At 40.8% G+C, this 13,571-nt stretch overlaps 1 protein-coding gene across 7 annotated transcripts; it reads left to right on the top strand.

Moving 5' to 3' along the window:
• The first annotated feature begins 30 nt into the window (after positions 1-30).
• Positions 31-11,680, top strand: LOC139407809 (t-complex 11, testis-specific-like 1). Of its 7 annotated transcripts, none has more exons than XR_011634132.1 (12): positions 31-143; positions 340-446; positions 1,496-1,643; positions 1,971-2,103; positions 2,275-2,395; positions 3,152-3,372; positions 3,559-3,695; positions 3,843-4,006; positions 4,708-4,889; positions 5,134-5,306; positions 5,529-6,797; positions 8,342-11,680. XR_011634132.1 is itself a non-coding variant. In XM_071151679.1 (11 exons), the coding sequence occupies exons 3-11, from the start codon at positions 1,523-1,525 to the stop codon at positions 5,741-5,743; spliced, it is 1,467 nt and encodes a 488-aa protein (XP_071007780.1). In that variant the 5' UTR covers positions 31-143; positions 340-446; positions 1,496-1,522; the 3' UTR covers positions 5,744-11,680. The 7 variants fall into 7 exon arrangements, 2 of the variants coding, with proteins under 2 accessions (XP_071007780.1, XP_071007791.1); XR_011634130.1 differs by having other exon boundaries at positions 5,529-6,956; positions 8,075-10,020; XR_011634129.1 differs by having other exon boundaries at positions 5,529-7,019; positions 8,075-10,020.
• The last annotated feature ends 1,891 nt before the right edge of the window (positions 11,681-13,571 follow it).

Genomic DNA, 13,571 nt, shown 5'->3' with positions numbered 1-13,571 from the left:
TAGCAGGGACCTCACGACGAGTTCGACGTCACTTTGGCCCAACCCACTGCCGGAAGACTTCTCTTCATTTTCACCAGAGATCAACAACGCATTTAGCTAGCAATGTAACTTCCTTCACCATGCCAGAAGTACACTTTGATTAGGTAACCAAATTGATTCTAATTATTTTACATGTAACATTAGCTAGCCTGGCTTCGATTCAACCAATATATTTTTTACATTGTGCTGTAAAAAAAACTCTTGGTTGCACTGAAGCTATAGTTAGCCTAGCAGCCAGCTGATGAAAGTCAGGCAGTAGGTAACGAATCGCTTTGTCACACGTTATTGTTTTGTTGTCAGCCAGCAGAGAGACGACTACTCCATCACTCGACTGTCCATTTACTTCAGGTCTGGCAAAAGTCGGACCGAAGAAATCTACCCTGCAAGCTAGCTAACCACAGTATACGGTATGTTGCTCACAATAATATAGTGTTTTTGCTTGCTAGCTCATGACGTAAATTAGGCTGTCTCTGCTGTCGAGGTGTAAGGACTCGGTGATGTCATTGAAATCACACTATTGGTTTAGCCTTGACAGAACTGTGCATCATTTGTTATGCGCCAGTGATCTTATGACCAAACGCCACAGAGCTCTGATTGTTTTTGTTTGCAATCACACCATTAGGATGGTGCGATGTCCTGGCTTCCTTAGGTTGTCTTAATTAATGCTTGTGTTGGCGTCAGGTTGTCTTAACATCAGCATGTTACCATGGTTACTCCATGCTATCAGTCTGAAAGACGTCGCTGTAAAAATAAAAAATTAACGCAGTAGTCTGTCTCTACAAGCCAGAATGTTGAATACGGTGATATTTAAACGTACTTTATCGGTTGTCCGTGCTGTTGGTCCTTTTGGAGGTAGGAGATAGGCTAACCACAGGAAAGTGTTGTTTACCCGAGTTTTTGCGGCGCGGTTAGGTTCTGTTGCTTGCTTGTGTTTTCCATCTCCTGATGCATTTCACGTGGTGCACAGTATGTAAACAATAGCCGAATGTAACCAAATGTTCTCGACCGAAGCTCTTCCCTTGCAATCAGCTGATTGTGTGGGAATTTGCCGATGATTGTGTGGGACACCTTTTGGTCTGTGCTTTGGTTAAACTCGGCTATTGTTGACATATTGTGCAAATCGCGTGTGAATTGCGGCAGCATTGAAAATACAAACCGATTTACAGGCCATCACACTGAAAGTAGTGTTAACAACACTACACTGTGGCTATTTTGGCTCAGATTACCTCCTACATAAGGACAAAATCTGCGGACCACGTGTGAAGTATGTTCAAGGGAAGTTTATTCTACAGTCTGACTTGTGATGGGACTGTACACAAAAAGTGAGCCTACGTGTTAGAGACGAGAGAGGAGTCTTCCACTCTCTGATTCGTAGAGGCGGGTGGTCAGCCATCACACAACGGAAAGTATTTGAATATGTTTCTTATCCTAATTTATCCCAACTTAAATTTTTCAGTCCCGGGACTCAAGTGAGAGGAGCAACATGCCCAAGGACTCCGACAAACCTGGGGGTGGAGAGGACAGAACTGACTCCTCTGAACAGTCCCATAGTAAGAGAGTCTGGAGAGGCACACCTAGTCCTCACAGAGGGAACACCCCACAATGTGAGTAGCACCTACAGGGTGGGAACTAGATGGTATACAGTTTCAAACATAATTTACTTTTTGTAGCAGGTTAGGAAATGTGGGTTAAAGTTAGGACAATGGTTAGGTTTAGGGTTCAAATAAAAAAAATCTCCCTGAAACAACAAAAAAATATGATTTTGACAATTTATGTGTCTAGCTACAACCCAGCTTCCTTAATGGTTCAAAATCAGGTGTACTATTTGAAGGCTTGAAGTCTAAAACTAAAAGATGTAATTTAAGTATAAGTTGCTCCACATCCCTTTTTAGAGCTACTTAACCTGTTGCCATTGCTCCCCTGTTTCACAGCCAGCCCACCAAGATTTGTGTCAGCGGAGGAGCTCATGGAGACGGCGAAAGGTGTGACCAACATGGCCCTGGCCCATGAGATCGTAGTGAATACTGACTTCCAGGTGAAGCCCTCAGAGCCAGCAGAAGGAAGGTGAGCTCAATGGGTAGTCTTATAGAAGTGGCTGTCACTATGTATTCTGATTGCTGTGCCATGCACAATTATAAGACCTGATGTACTGATGCTATCATCCACAATTTTGTAAATATACTGTTTTTGCATTTTGAATTGCCATTTAAGTGTTTAGTCTTGCTATGCTCCCAGTTTGGAAAAAAGGGTGAAGGATATTATGCATAAAGCATTCTGGGACGTTCTAGAGGGACAACTGAGTGAGAACCCGCCATCATATAATCACGCCATCAAACTTCTTGCTGAGATCAAAGAGGTAAGACAGCTGTTGCTAGGCCATAGATGCAGTAAAGAGGTCTACGGACCGCAGACCGTGGGGGATAGAAGAATGACGCCTGATTGACATACATTCAACAATTCTGATCGAACAAAGTAAATATTCGTCAAGTCCGTCACGATTAATGTACGGTATCAGGCCCAAAGGGTGGTTGCTAAAGTCCAATTTGAATATATCTTCGCTGCATAACATTTAGTAGTCCCTTTTCAGGTTTAGAAAAAGTGACTGCTAAATGCTAACTCCAGTTCGTATGAGCTGGTAGCATAGCTAGCATGGAGAGGTCATAGGGTGGTATTCAAAGTCGTTTTTTTAACTGTAACTGCAGTTGATTGGTGACAATGACATGAATATGTTTTGGGGTTGAAGGCCATACAAGCATCAGCTTTTTACCTCAAGTGCGAAATTCACGTACAGTATAAACAATAGCCTAAATGTAGGCTAATTTTGCTGGAGTGCAATGAGATGATTTGTGATCTTTCCCCCACGGCATCTTTCCCCCACATGTTTCCATATTTCCTATTCTTATTTCTCGTTTTTTTTTTTTCTTCTAGTGATACATTGTTTTTGATTGTTGGGTTTTGAGTTTTCAAGAAAGGCATTTCACTGTACCTGTGCATGTGACATTACATCTTGCAACTTGTTTTGGTCGAATTCCATTGACCTCTTTACCGCATCAATGTTTTATCATTCAGAAGAGCAATTTTCATTAAACGGTCACTTTCTCTACCATTATAGACTCTGCTGTCCTTTCTGCTTCCGGGTCATGGTCGGTTGAGGGGGCGAATTGAGGAGGTGCTAGACCTCTCTCTGATCCAGCAGCAGGCAGAGAACGGAGCTCTGGACATCAGTAAGGTGGTTGAGTTTGTCATTGGTATGATGGGTTCACTCTGCGCTCCGAGCCGGGACGAGGAAATCAGGAAGCTTCGGGAAATCACAGATCTTGTGCCTCTATTAAAGTAAATCGGCAGTCATTTCTTTTTAGTGCTGTAGTGGGGTTATGTTTTGAATGGTATGTTAACGTGACACAATTGATGTCTCCCTCTTTTTGTCATTCTAACATACGGCCTTATTTTGCTAAGATTTGTGCTTGGAATGTCTTCATCCCTGTCACTACTTTAAAATTGTCATACTCTCTCTCATAGGGCGATATTTCCAGTGATGGATAAAATGAAACTTGATATGGCCAATTTTGCAGTCAGCAGTATTCGACCCCACCTCCTGCAGCAATCCGTTGAGTACGAACGGAAGAAATTCCAGGAGTTTGTTGAAAAACAACCCAGTAAGGAGGACATCATTAGCGTCTCGCATCACATCACTGGTTGCTTCAGTCATCACTGGTTGAACAAAATCCTACCTAAGCTATGCTGTGCTGGCTCTTACTGTAGATGATGTAACTGTTTGTGGAGTAACATGCAGATTTTTTCAGACGCCTTAGACTTTACTGAGAAGTGGCTTCAAGACTCTGCTAAATCTGCACTTCATGAAGATCAAGCGGGTGGTGCGGGTGGTTTACCCACTCCTCTCGCTGTGCACAACCATGCTTACCTGTGTCTGCTTAAATGGAACCACGCCTCTGATCCTTTCCCTGAGGTAGGCTTGTCTGTCATACACCTTACACAGGCCTAACAGTGGTTAATAATCCTTAAGTCTATTGATGCACCTGTGTGTCGTAAGTAACATAATCATTATAAAAAATCCCATTAAAATCCATCAGTTTAAGGTAGAGATATCAGTTTTTTTGGCTGCGCCTGGATCCACCGCATTCGCCAATGTTGGCCTTCCGCATCTGCGGTGGAAGGGGGCTGAGTTACAGCGGTATTCAAACCATGAAACAATCCAGATCATCTCACGAAAACATCTGTAGCATCTGAATTGTAACGCTTATGTGCCAACTTCTGTCTGTAATGTCCAAACCGTTTGGGCTACAAACTAATATGACCCCATGGGACTCGTCTGAAGGTAACCCATACAAATGGATGGAAGTATGGAGGTCGTTTTGTGCCAACAATAATAAGGGGTTAAGTACTGTATGTCAAAAAATATATATATATTTCCTGAGCTTTCTTATATCTCCTATATAAAGGACAGACACTTCAAAACCTTATTCCTTATTATTTCTTTTTTGACTGTCTTTTTTTTGTTGCCATTTATGAATGTTTTTCTTCAATGCGTTACTATTGCCTATAGTAGTAAAGGCAAAATTCAATATTCAAATCTCTATATATATTTTTTCATACCTAAAGGGGTCTTAAAATTCCAAATCAAATCATCACTTTTTTATATGTTCTCAGACTCTTCTCATGGACCAGGTGCGTTTCCAGGAAATGCAGCAGGACTTGGAGCAGCTGGTTCTGGTGGCGTCTGTGCTGCTCATAGTGTACAACACCACGGGAGAGGCCATCTCAGGCCTGCCAGGCCTTATGGACAGACTGAAGAGGACCATCGGGGTTCTGCTCACAGAGATGCACATGCCGTAAGTACACATTTAAACACACACTGTTGGAATGATCATACACACACTTGAATATACTCATAACCATGGTCTACGACATTAGGCATAGTGACTACTCTTGCTTGTCATACATTTAAAAATAAATACATGTATATATTTCACCTTTTTTTTAACCAGGTAGGCTAGTTGAAATAACGTAATACCCAGAGCTCTCATTCATTTTATGAATTTATGAACTCGCCCAACTTTTAACTTTGGTCTGAAGGTCTTTCATTGCAGATGAAGCCTTGGCTACCATTGGAGAGAGGATGTGTGTGGAGCTAAGTGGACGTCTGTCTGAGCATGGCTTCTCCCCGTTCTCCACCAACCGGCAGAGCATTCTGAAAGGCCAAATCTCGGCTGTTACTCTCCCAGATAACGCCATCCGCAGGCTTATAGGTAATCTAACCATAGTTGAATGTATTTTGCCAATCCCATTCCCCTGAATGAAGTTCTGTGCAAAATATAGTTTGGGTCTGTATCTTCTGTCTATTCTTTGATCATCGTTTACATGTGTGGTCATGCCAATGACATGATCTGCTTTTGATGATAGCATACCTTGTTTGTTGCTCTACTGTGTCACTTTAACCCTCTGAGCATGAACATTCTTTCCTTACTCAGGCTCCCGCATCCAGACTTACCTGCTTGCCTTCCTGGAGTCCAGTCACAGGAGTGCTCCAACCCTGCCAGGTGGCCTAGCTCCAGTCAGCAAAGAGCTGGAAGAGATTGCCATGAAGTTTGGCCGTCTGGTCCACTTCAACAAGTTGGTTTATTCCCCTTTCTACCAAAAAATCCTTCAGGAGATTGTGCAAGAAGGAGAAAGTAATGACACCTAGGCTTTAACACTGAACTGTTAATTAAAATGGGATCACTGTAGGTTATCCATGCTTTCCATTGTATGGCTAAAGATAATGTAATAATGCCAGTATTGTACAATGCCAGTATTAATTGATATCAAAATACTTATACAACAAGCGCTGTTGCATTCACATGTTACTTATTTGATGATGGTGTGTCTGTTTCTGGATTGGTACAGCAAACACGGGTAAAAAAAAAAGGAATAATACAAAACTGCATGTTTTCTTTTACTTGCATTAAATAAGGAGTTCTGTGATAGCATCTGGAAACTATTTGGTAACTGGCTACTCATGAATTGAATTGCTTAAAAAACATATACAACAAGATGTAGAATTTATTCCCAGAAGATAACACTAAAAAGTATTCCTTAATACACGTTTCCAAAGTGGTCCTTGATGGTAAAGGTGAGAACCTAAGAGGACTTTTTGTGTAGAGGCCCTCCTTGTTGGATATTTATTTCCACTGTAAACTGCTATGTATACTGTAAAGCACACATCGCTACCTAGGTTTCCATCCAATTGGCGACAGAGTTTCATGCGAATATTCTAAAATCTGCATAAAACAATATGCGCATTTTCCCACCAGACATGTGTTCCCATCAGATTGACAGATAAAAGGCCGTGCGTGATGATGTAGTGCAACTAAAAATAACTTTTGTGGTTAAATTCCCATGTACTGAATACATTTTTTTTTTAAAACAAGTTAGTTGGGTTTCCAGCGCATTTTCAACTCTACAGATGGTTTTCACAAAGAAAGTGTTGGATTATATAGTGAGTGTGCCCACTCTGGTATTGGCATTGCTGTTGGCTAGAGCGCATGTATAGTTTACATGATGAGATTATTAGGACAAAATAGCGAGATTATATGTCAAACAGCAGCCAAGCATCGATGATCATGTCACCAGAATGAGACCCTCAATATTTATTGGAAAGGAGCATCAAGCTCATCACCTTGCACTTTCACCACCCTGTGAAGTTCATTATAATTGATTTAATCTGTAGCCTAATAAACTGCATGCTTTCCCTACGAGTCGTAGTGGGAGGACCACAACATGTCATCGTTTGACTCCAAGTTTACTTCGATGTGATGGTTATTATATCAATATTTGTGCATAAAAGTGTTTCCATTGATATCTCTCCCATAATTCATTGTACCAACACAAATCCCACTTTGTCTAGCGTATTTAGTTTTGTCAACATTTGGAAAGTTCACTGGAAAATTGTCTGTTTCCATAAGACCTGTCATAACATTTTTGTTATCTGACATGTACTTTGCATAAAAAGGTTGGATGGGAACCTGGTTATTGACAGTGATCATGATTGGTGCCTTGCATACCTTCATGTGACCAGCTGTAGATTCATGATTTGGTAATTGTTTAAACATGTTAACAATTTTTCCTGAAAGGACAAAAGGTAATACTGAACCATACAATCAATCAAATGTATTTATAAAGCCCTTTTTACATCAGCAGATGTCACAAAGTGCTATACAGAAACCCAGCCTAAAACGCCAAACCGCAAGCAATGCAAATGTAGAAGCACGCTGGCAGGATCCTAGGAAGAAACGTAGAGGAACCAGGCTCAAATGGGTGACCAGTTCTCTTCTGGCTGTGCCAAGTGGAGAGTATAAGGGTACATAGCCATTTTGGCCAGATTGGTCTTCAGTATGTTGAAATGTTCATAGATGACCAGCTGGGTCAAATAATAATCACAGTGGTTGTAGAGAGGTTGCAACAGTTCAGTACCTCAGGAGTAAATGTCAGTTGGCTTGTCATAGCCAAGCATTCAGCAGTGGTGTTAAGTACTTAGGTTTTTTGGGGGGTATACTATTTATATTTTTGACAACTTTTACTTCACTACATTCCTAAAGAAAATTATGTACTTTTTTCTCCATATATTTTCCCTGACACCCAAAAGTACTCATTACATTTTGACAGGAAAATTATCCAATTTACGCAAGAGAAGATCCCTGCTCATCCCTACTGCGTCCGATCTGGCGGTCTCACTATAAGGAATTGCTTACTATAAGGAATTTGAAATTATTAATAGTTTTACTTTTGATACTTAAGTATATTTAAAATATTAAAAATTTTAGACTTTTACTCAATTATTATTTGAATGGGTTACTTTCACATTTACTTGAGTCATTTTATATTAAGGTACCTTTACTTTTACTCAAGTATGACGTTTGAATACTTTTCCACCACTGGCATTCAGAGGTTGAGACAGCAGATATGGTTGAGATATGGAGAGCGAGAGAGTCTAAAACACCATGTTTTTACAAGCTCTGTTTGCTTTTTGGCAAGCCAGGTTTCCATCCAACCTTTTTATGTTAGTAAAGTACATGTTGGGAAAAAAAAAATGTAATGACAGGCCTGATGGAAACAGCAAATTTGTCTGTAAACTTTTCATATCTCGACAAAACAAAATACGCTAGACAAGAGGTGGGGGATCTTTTTGTGTCTAAAATGTATTATGTGAGAAATGGCAGTGGAAATGTTTTTATGTGCAAATATTGATACAATAACCATCATATTGGAGTCACGTAATGATCTTTTGTGATCCTCCCACTACGAGTCGGGAAAGCATGCAATTTATTAGTTAGGCTACATAAAATAAAAATGATACAATTTTATTTTGCCTTTATTTAACAAGGTAGGCCAGTTGAGAACAAGTTCTCATTTACAACTGCGACCTGGCCAAGATAAAGCAAAGCAATGCGACACAAACAACAACACAGAGTTACACATGGAAAAACAAACGTACAGTCAATAACGCAATAGAAAAATCTATATACAGTGTGTGCAAATGAGGTAAGATTAGGGAGGTAAGGCAATAAATAGGCCATAATGGCGAAGTAATTACAATTTAGCAATTAAACACTGGAGTGATAGATGTGCAGAAGATGAATGTGCAAGTAGAGATACTGGGGTGCAATGGAGCAAAAAAACAATATGGGGATGAGGTAGTTGGATGAGCTATTTACAGATGGGCTATGTACAGGTGCAATGATCTGTGAGCTGCTCTGACAGCTGATGCTTAAAGTTAGTGAGTCTCCAGCTTCAGTGATTTTTGCAATTCATTCCAATCATTGGCAGCAGAGAACTGAAAGGAAAGGCGCCAAAGGAGTAATAGGCTTTGGGGGTAACCAGTGAAATATACCTGCTGGAGCGCGTGCTACGGGTGGGTGCTGCTATGGTGAACAGTGGGCGGAGATAAGGCGGGGCTTTACCTAGCAGACTTATAGATGACCTGGAGCCAGTGGGTTTGGCGACGAATATGAAGCGAGGGTCAGCCAACGAGAGCATACAGGTCTCAGTAGTGGGTAGTATATGGGGCTTTGGTGACAAAACGGATGGCACTGTGATAGACTGCATCCAATTTGCTGAGTAGAGTGTTGGAGGGGCTATTTTGTAAATGACATCGCCGAAGTCAAGGATCGGTAGGATAGTCAGTTTTACAAGGTATGTTTGGCAGCATGAGTGAAGGATGCTTTGTTGTGAAATAGGAAGCCGATTCTAGATTTCATTTTGGATTGGAGACCGATGAAAGTTATGAACTTCACTGGGTGGTGAAAGTGCACGGTGATGAGCTTGATGCTCATTTCCAATACCTATCGGGGGTCTTAATTCTGTTGACATGATAATTGATGCTTGTCTGCCGTTTGACAAATGAAAATAATATCTCGCTCTTTTGTCCATAATAATCTTATTATGTAGTAGGCTATACCCACACTGTATCTGCGAGTGCGAGCTGTTGGCTAGAGCGCCCATGCACTTGCCAGAATGGGACGTTCGCAATGTTACACACATTTTTTTGTGACAAAACCATCAGTAGAGTTGCAAATGCGATGGAAATGTTTTACTCGCCACTCCGTCATTTGGCACGGCCATTTATTGGCCACTAGCCAATTGGATGGAAACGTCTGTGGTGGGAAAATTTACATATTGTTTTTAAGACTGTTTGAATATTGGCATTTTAAAATCTGTCCCCAATTGGATGGAAACCTAGCTATAGATGCAGATAAAACCAGTCGTGCATGCAAATGTGTATATACTGTAAGAGCTTGGTGTTACTGTTTAACTTATTGTTTTCTCAACATCTACTGCATGTCCATCGATCTTTTGACTCATTCCATGCAACATTAACGCTCCTTCAATGCATAGCTGTGGGAAATAGGGGTGCCGAGGGTGCTGCAGCACCCCCTGAAAAAGCTGGGGGGAAAAAATGTGATTAATTAAAATATACACTACCAATGAAAAGTTTGGACACCTACTCATTCAAGGGTTTTTCTTTATTTGTACTATTTTCTACATTGTAGAATAATAGTGAAGACATCAAAACTAACACATATGGAATCATGTAGTAACTAAAATAGTGTTAAACAAATCAAAATATATTTTAGATTCTTCAAAGTAGCCACCCTTTGCATTGACAGCTTTGCACACTCTTGGCATTCTCTTAACCAGCTTCACCTGGAATGCTTTTCCAGCAATCTTGAAGGAGTTCCAACATATGCTGTGCACTTGTTGGCTGCTTTTCCTTCACTCTGCGGTCCAACTCATCCCAAACCATCTCAATTGGGTTGAGATCGGGTGATTGTGGAGGCCAGGTCATCTGATTCAGCACTCTATCACATTTTTGCAAAAAACTCATCTCTTTTTGCCTTGTTATTATGGGGTATTGTGTGTAGATTGATAAGGGGAAAAAAAACAACAATTGAATCAATTTTAAAATAAGGCTGTAACGTAACAAAATGTGGAAAAAGAAGTCAAAGGGTCTGAATACTTTCTGAGTGCACTGTAAGTATTTTCTTTTTTTGTGGCAGGTATCCTAGTTGTTAAGAGTGTTTGCCTAGTAAAAGAAAGGTCGCTGGTTGGAATCCCAAAGCCGATTAGGTGAAAAATCTGTTGATTTGCCCTTGATTTGCCCACGTAACCCCAATTGCTACTGTACGTTTCTCTGGATAAGAGAGTCTGCTAAGTGACTCAAATGTAATGATCAGCTCGTCAAAAATTGAAGGATGCAAACTTGAAACCACTTTTCATGACAATTTAGCCCACGGCGTAAAGCTCCTGGACAGCAGTAGTTGAGTAGCCTGATTATCCATTCCATATTGTCCATTTTACTTTGACCTGTCCTGTTTTTAGGATCTGTTTTTTGTCAACTTGTCAGCAATGTTTATTTTTATTTTTTTTTATGGGGTACCATTTATGTTAGACACATCATGCCGATTTATCAGATCAAATAGCCTGTCTCATTACATTGTCTGTCGTACATTTTTATCTCCAGCCTGTAGGCCACAGAAAAGGCCACATACTCTTTCTACCATATTTGATATCTGCTATGATTTATGTCAGATTATTTGTTGTTGTTGGCGGAACGTTGGAGAGTGGCAGTGATGCAGTTGTCCAACAGCACCATGGAGACGCACGCTGGGAATGGACAAGCAACATTTCTTGCGCCCCTGCCTTTGACAAAGTGGCCACTGTGTATTACACGGCGGCATCAGCACTCACTTAAAAAGCCCATATGCCACAGGTTGAGAGAAATTGTCATTGTTTTTGGGCAGAATTATGTGAGGTTTTTATGTGTTGTTGAAGGTGTGTCTTGATCAGTTTAGCTCAGAAATTGCCACCTTCAATCTGCCGCCGTAGGCATAATCATGCCTAATGAGCGGACAGGCCTTGCCTGTATTAGTGGACGGATACAGCAGTCTGTAACACCAGAAGAAATGTTTTTCTCCCAAATTTGCAGCACCCCCACCCCCAAACATCTTCCCGTGGCTATGCTTCAATGTATTGTTACATAAAGTGTTATCACATCAATGTTATTTATTTTGTGTAAGGCTGTAATTACCTATCAGCAATGTTAAGCACCGAACATGAAGCACTCAATCAATCCTGTGAATATTTATTTGTTTTCAGGTTTGTGTTGGTTGTCGAGCCTTTGCTGAATTTAGTTTGCAGCCTTTTTGTGACTTTGATATGATTATGATCTTCATTAGCTGTCGCCATTGGCGTCGGCTAGTCTTACTGGCGTCCGACACATAAGGAAAAAGACATTACAGACAAAATAATACAATTTACATACATGAATGTGTGTGTTTGCACGTGTGTGCGTGCCTGCATCTATTAGTTAGCCCATATGCCACTGGTTGAGAGAGATTGACATTGTTTTTGGTCAGAATTAAGTGAGGTTTGTATGTGTTGTTGAAGGTGCGTCTTGGTAAGTTTAGCTCAGAAAATGCCACCCTCTTCAATTTGCCGCATTATCCTGCCTAATGAGCGGACAGGCCTTACCTGTATTAGTGGACGGATACAGCATAAATGTCAGTACATACACACAACTTTCAGGTGAGAACAATCTATTTTTTTGTTTAGAGGAAACAAACATTTCTGTACATATACAGTTGAAGTCGGAAGTTTACATACACCTTAGCTAAATACATTTAAACTCAGTTTTTCACAATTCCTGACATTTAATCCTAGTAAAAGTGCCCTGTCTTTGGTCAGTTTGGATCACCACTTTATTTTAAGGATGTGAAATGTCAGTATAATACTAGAGAGAATGATTTATTTGAGCTTTTATTTCTTTCGTCACATTCGCAGTGGGTCAGAGGTTTACATACACTCAGTATTTGGTAGCATTGCCTTTAAATTGTTTAACGGGTCAAGTGTTTTGGGTAGCCTTCCACGAGCTTCCCACAATAAGTTGGGTGAATTTTGGCCCATTCCTCCTGACAGAGCTGGTGTAACTGAGTCAGGTTTGTAGGCCTCCTTGCTCGCACATGCTTTTCAGTTCTGCCCACAACTTTTCTATCGGATTGAGGTCAGGGCTTTGTGATGTCCACTCCAATACCTTGACTTCGTTGTCCTTGAGCCATTTTGCCACAACTTTGGAAGTATGCTTGGGGTCATTGTCCATTTGGAAGACCCAAGCTTTAACTTCCTGACTGATGTCTTGAGATGTTGCTTCAATATATCCACATCATCTATTTTGTGAAGTGCACCAGTCCCTACTGCAGCAAAGCACCCCCATAACATGATGATGCCACCCCCGTGCGTCACGGTTGGGATGGTGTTCTTCGGCTTGCAAGCATCCCCCTTTTTCCTCCAAACATAACAATGGTCATTATGGCCAAACAGTTCTATTTTTGTTTCGTCAGACCAGAGGACACATCTCCAAAAAGTAAGATCTTTGTCCCCATGTGCAGTTGCAAACCGTAGTCTGGCTTTTTTTTATGGCGGTTTGGGAGCAGTGGCTTCTTCCTTGCTGAGCGGCCTTTCAGGTTTGTCGATATAGGACTTGTTTTACTGTGGATATAGATACTTTGTAACTTTGTTTCCTCCAGCATCTTCACCAGGTCATTTGCTGTTGTTCTGGGATTGATTTGCACTTTTCGCACATAAGTACGCTCATCTCTAGGAGACAATACGCGTCTCCTTCCTGAGCTGTATGACAGCTGCGTGTTTATACTTGTGTAATATTGTTTGTACAGATGAATGTGGTACCTTCAGGAATTTGGAAATTGCTCCCAAGGATGAACCAGATTTGTGGAGGTCTAAAAAAAAAATTCTGAGGTCTTGGCTGATTTCTTTTGATTTTCCCATGATGTCAATCAAAGAGGCACTGAGTTTGAAGGTAGGCCTTGAAATACATCTACAGGTACAACTCCAATTGACTGAAATGATGTCAATTAGGCTACGAGAACTTCTGCAGCCATGACATCATTTTCTGGAATTTTCCAAGCTGTTTAAAGGCAGAGCCAATTTAGTGTATGTAAACTTCTGACCCACTGGAACTG

This window comes from Oncorhynchus clarkii, chromosome 1 (genome assembly GCF_045791955.1).
Source record: "Oncorhynchus clarkii lewisi isolate Uvic-CL-2024 chromosome 1, UVic_Ocla_1.0, whole genome shotgun sequence".
Lineage (NCBI taxonomy): Eukaryota > Metazoa > Chordata > Actinopteri > Salmoniformes > Salmonidae > Oncorhynchus > Oncorhynchus clarkii.
This window is presented reverse-complemented; position numbering and strand designations above follow the sequence as displayed.